At 37.1% G+C, this 5,827-nt stretch overlaps 1 protein-coding gene across 1 annotated transcript in view; it reads left to right on the forward strand.

Moving 5' to 3' along the window:
• LOC111864231 (ESF1 homolog) overlaps positions 1-4,676 on the forward strand; it is a 6,807-nt gene extending 2,131 nt beyond the window's left edge. Inside the window, exons 2-3 of the mRNA XM_023851322.2 lie at positions 1,584-1,751; positions 4,472-4,676. Coding sequence (XP_023707090.2) covers positions 1,584-1,751; positions 4,472-4,660 — 357 coding nt within the window. The 3' untranslated portion in view covers positions 4,661-4,676. The remainder of the gene's footprint in view (positions 1-1,583; positions 1,752-4,471) is intronic.
• The last annotated feature ends 1,151 nt before the right edge of the window (positions 4,677-5,827 follow it).

Here is a 5,827-nt window from a genome sequence, read left to right on the forward strand (position 1 = left end):
CGTTTTCAAGTAGGCATTAGAAACACTCGCTGTTCAACAGTGTACTCCATGACTGTCGCCTGCCCACTGCAGACACGTTTTGGCATTGTCCTCGACTTTGCAGCATAAGGGCTGCCACTTGCCAGATCATGCGCACACCATTCGATTCAGCACGGCCCACGGATTATTATGTCGTAATTGTGAGCAGTTATATGTATCACCTGCGGAATTATTAGCAAATGCGTCGGGCCAGTTCTATATGATTCACCCTGTAGAAAAGGTGACTAACATTCTGAAACTGACCTTCCTCCATGCTGCATTCTACCCTGAAATTACTGCTGACTGGTCCCTAAACAGTAAGACAGATAGATATCTTTCCAATAGAGGAAATCAGCTTTTGTTCAGTGGTATAGGTTAGCAAATGAAGCATGAAATAATAAAGTAGAAAGTTTACAACATAAAGAATGTGTACAATATACTGCAAAACTTTGTAAATTATTAGTGATACATATTACCGAAACAGATGTAATGGGTAATGGTAAAGCTGTATGTGAAGCTAGAACTGCTATGTTCTACTACTATGAACCACTGTGCAGTTTCCTGAATTTGCGCTGCTCTATTCAGTAACGTATGTTCAACTCAGGCTGATAGCAATTCTTGGAAATTGCAGTTGTGTTATGGTTGCCAGTTTCTTTGGTGTGCCCTCACCCTTACTTTATTGTGGACTGCCTAAATATTTCTTCAGTTGCAAGTCAGTGGTTACATACAATAAATTCCCCATTAACCATCATGTACTCGTATAAGGAATGGAATGTTGAGTTGCATGAATTTGCTGGCAGCAAGAGTAAAACTTACAGAAACCCTGTATAAGATTTGAGGTTTCCACAGCGGTGACTATGAAGAAAGCAGTCTTCTGGGATGCACTGTGTAGATGTGGTGTTAACCAACGTTTCAGAGGAATGTATTGCCTCCATCTTCAGGATAGAAGATTCAGTTAAAAAATAAGAAAATAAGAAAAATGTCTATTTCTGACATTAGTCTGCTTGCACCTGCTCTCACTGTCTCTTCTCTTGCGGATTTTCTTATTTTTCCTTCTACCCTGAAGATGGAGGTGATACATTTCTCCGAAACATCAGTTAACAGCACATCTACACGGTGCCATATCCCAGAATCTTCATATGTGACATAATGGGTTGACAGGTTTTGAATATATTGTGAGGCGAACACAAATTTAACTAGCCTCTTCTGTAATCACAGATCACTATGACTGTAATGACATTTGCATGATAGACAGTGATGAGTAGCACCGCTAATGGTGGTTGGGAGAACTATTGCAAAGTGGATAAACATATGTGCATTGCAACTTTATTTTTAGAGTAACTTTATGAAAGTGGAACAATTTCTTTGAAATTTTTGCTGGTTGCATGCAAATTCTGAATTCTTGGATACCAGATAACTGGAATTTCACCGTACTTGTTATATACATGAGAATGGATTATAATTATGAACTTACAGTTCTTGCTGGCTTCATCATATTGACAGGAGCACTGGAAAGAAAGTAGGATCCATAATGTTTTCCCTCAACTTATTTATAACTGTTCCAGACAAATGGGGCTTCAGGAAATGAATATAGTGATGATGATATTCCATCTGACATTGATCTGAATGATCCGTATTTCAAGGAAGAATTCCAAGGAGACTTTAGAAAGAGAAACAACAGCAAGAAAAAGGTGGTTTCTTCTTCAGAAGATGAACAAACTAAACAGAAAGCGGTATGTGTCTGGTGAAAGTAAAATATATTTGTGGTTTCATAATGTGTGAAAAGTTAATCCCATGAGTGTGTCAAAGTGTATGAATGTCACTGTAGGATGACTGGAGTGCATACTAGAGTTTACTGGTAAAATATGATTTGGGTCCAAATTGGATATGAACTAGGACTTTGCAGGAAGGCCTAATTAAAGAAGAGAGTGTTATAGTTTGGAAAGTTTTTCCAGTTCTTTTTACCAAGAAAAAAAATATTGCTTGCTTGTGTTATGTAATTACATCTGAAAGAGCATATTTTTCTGATTTAAGACAATGTTTAACAAACTTCTGATCATGACCCTCTTCATTGGAATTATTTTTGAAGAGAGTGTGTGCGCGTGCATTCTCATGTATATACGCAGTCTCACACAACTTCTCATACAGTAATAATAGATTATATTCAATATCTTACCATTTTCCGTTTTTAGCTGCATATTTTTACAGTAACCCTTTGTGGTCCCGTTTAGATACCACTGTGGCTCTCTGCTGTTCTGTTTAAATAACACCAAACCATGTAATTTCAATTACTGTTATGAACTGGTTTTTTTTCTTCATATCTTGAATAAAATTGAAGAAAGTTTGATAAGCATTATGAAAATATGGCCTGAAAGGATCACAGAACCTGCTGTTTGAGTATTGATTGTGTGAAATATTTTTCACCAACCATACTGCTGTCACTAGCGAGATGTATAGCAGATGGAATTTGTTGACAATCCTTTGAAGCAGGTCCATATGGAATGGTAAAGGGGAGCAGTTTAGACAGTTAGAAAACTACATAATTTTTATTTGATATTGTTTGGGTCCCAGCCATGCTTTATTTCTTGGAGTGCCACAGTTGGCAAGTCCAACATATCAAATTGGAATTTGCAGTGGTTGGGTATGGATGGAGCCGGAGCTGTTTTACGTAAAGTTGTGTTGTATTTTTTCATTTACTTTTTCATCCAGTTCTTTTATTGTTAATTTATATTTTGAAACATTAATAATTAATTAATATTATATTTTCTGTTAATCTTGCCCTGTTACATTTTAACTATTTGATTCATGTATCAGAAAATATTCGGCCTTCTACCTCATTGTATTGGATATTGGTAGGTGATACTATTGCTGGATTGTGAGGTGGATGGATGTGTTTACACAGGATGTCTCATTATTACATGCCATATTTTACAGGACATCATCATCTGGACATAAAATTAAGTAAAAAAATTTGTTGTATTTTAGTGACCTGTTGCACTGATTCGTATCCATATTAACCGTCTTTTAGTGCATACAATTTCAATTGTCACTTCACACCACATGTTTCAGCATCATTCTGCCATCCTCAGGTGTATTAATCATGTTAAACCATTGCACTGCCTGCCATCAAGTGTCCTTCGTCATTGTTCAATGATAAAATTTATATGTTAGAACTTGTTAAGATCTATCATCTTACATGTCGCATATCAGACTCATGTGTAATGTCATTCATCTGCCGTGGGAGTCGTCCTTATGTTTTAATTGTGTACATACTGTGTCTTATGATGTGTCTTTCTTATGTGGCACGCATCCACATAAGAAAGACATGATAAGACACAGTATGTACACAATTAAAACATAAGAAGGACGGCTCCCATGTGGATGATCAATACTACACACGAATTTAAAATATGACATGTGAGATAATAGGCTTTAACAAGTTTTAAATACATAAACATTATTATTATATAAGGACGTATACAAATTTAATATTATTTGTAAATGGACATATAAAGTCAAGCAGTGAAATAGTTGATGGATCGATACACCTGAAGATGGCAGCATACTGCCGAAACATATAGTGTAGAAGTGGTAGATGGGATTGTATGCACTTGAAGACTGTTAATACATACACATTATGAATCTAAAACAAGTCTCTAGTCACTCTAAGATCATGACAATTTCATACAAACTTTTTTACCCATAATGTGTATATATTAACCGTCTTTTAGCGCATACAATTTCACTTGTCACTTCACACTACATGTTTTGGCATCATTCTGCCATCCTCAGGTGTATTAATCATGTTAAACCATTGCACTGNGTCCAAAATAAGCCAAAAGAAGTACAAATGACTATAGACTTGTTTTTGATTCATAATGTTTATGTATTAACAGTCTTCAAGTGCATACAATCCCATCTACCACTTCTACACTATATGTTTCGGCAGTATGCTGCCATCTTCAGGTGTATCGATCCATCAACTATTTCACTGCTTGACTTTATATGTCCATTTACAAATAATATTAAATTTGTATACGTCCTTATATAATAATAATGTTTATGTATTTAAAACTTGTTAAAGCCTTTTATCTCACACATCATATTTTAAATTTGTGTGTATTATTGATCATCCACATGGGAGTCATTCTTCTTATGTTTCTAATGTTTTGTGTATATTATGTATTATGATGTGTTCTACTCTTGTGGCTGCGTGCATTGTATCTGACAACTCATTAAGCTGAGTGCTGCACACCTTTGTCAGAACCCTTTAGAATTGACACTTTAATGAATGAACTGAAGGATACTGTAATTAGATTCAAGTAGTATGTGAAATCCAAAAAGGTTTGTAGTTTTATTGTATGGAATTTTTTGATGTGTAGTTGCTCTTCACTCACATACAAGACAATGAAGATTGGTTATTTTCCAGTTTTGTTATGATATTTTTCCCCAGGCTGAATTGGAATTGCTGCTGATGAATGATGGTACCGAAAAGAATCATTTCAGTCTCAAGTCTATTCAAGAACAAGAAGAAGAAGGCAAGAAGAAGCATAAGAAAAAATTGAAGAAAATAATTAAACAAGAGAGCAAGAAAGATGATTTTGAGGTAATTTTACAAGAAACAGCTTTGAAATTATGTTAATGTTCTCCAGTGCATATTTTTCCTTCAGTTTTTTTTCCCCCCTTTCATGGATAATTAAAGGATAGTTTTCAGAAATTTTCTATTTACTTGTTTGTCACCATATACAGAGTGGGGCGCAGAAACTTCCTTTTTGTGAAGATGCATTGTGATGGGAGGGAAGGTCGACGAAAAGTGGGGATAGGCTTGTTGAACACGGCAGTCACGGAAGTTTCTGTCTAATACCCCTCAGTAGGAAATGTGAGGTGGATGAGTGAGCAGCGTGCGTTTGCTGTCGAAGCCTGTTTTTCGAACAACCATTCCTACGTGGCGGTGCAGCGTGTGTTCCGTACTCACTTCGGAATTAAGCCCAGAGGTCCAGTTCCCAACCGGAAATCAGTTGTTTTGTGGGTAGAGAACTTTAGGACAACCAGTAGTGGTGAAAAAATCATCAGGACGACAACGGACCGTTACAACGCCAGAAAATGTGGAGGCAGTTTGACGGTCGATTTTGAGATCTCCAAGACGATCCACTCGCAAATATGAAGTCACCCTAGACATATCCAATCGTTCAATGCACCAAATTCTTCACGAACATCTTAATTTCCATCCCTATAAGATGGTTGTTGTGCAAGAATTGTGACTACGTGATTTCCAGAACCGAATAATGGTGTGTGAAACGTTATTGGTAACTTTACCCCCTGACACACTTGTTTTCTTTAGTGATAAGGCACATTTTCACCTATCCAGATAAGTCAACAAGCAGAATATGCACTATTGCAGTGGTAACAATCCCAGAGAGCTCCATGAGAGGCCACTTCACAGTGACAAGGTGAGAGTATGGTGTGCGTTGTCGAGAGTTCAAGTTATTGGCCCTTATTTTTTTAAGAAGACAGTCATGCAGTTACTGTCAATTCACAGCAGTATGTGGACATGATTAAAAACTTTTTCGAACCAGCTCTTGAAGAAATGCATCTAGGAAATATCTGGTTCCAACAGGATGGTGCCACGGCCCACACAGCCCGAGCTTCAATGACAGTTTTGAGGGCGAAGTTCCCCGGATGGCTCATCTTGCTTTGAGGTGACATTCCGTGGGCAGCACACTCACCTGATCTAACGCCCTGTAATTTTTTTATGGGGATATCCCAAGGCAGAGGTTTTTAAACATTGCCCCACAAACCTGCTTCAGCT

Source organism: Cryptotermes secundus, unplaced genomic scaffold (assembly GCF_002891405.2).
Source record: "Cryptotermes secundus unplaced genomic scaffold, Csec_1.0 scaffold4346, whole genome shotgun sequence".
Lineage (NCBI taxonomy): Eukaryota > Metazoa > Arthropoda > Insecta > Blattodea > Kalotermitidae > Cryptotermes > Cryptotermes secundus.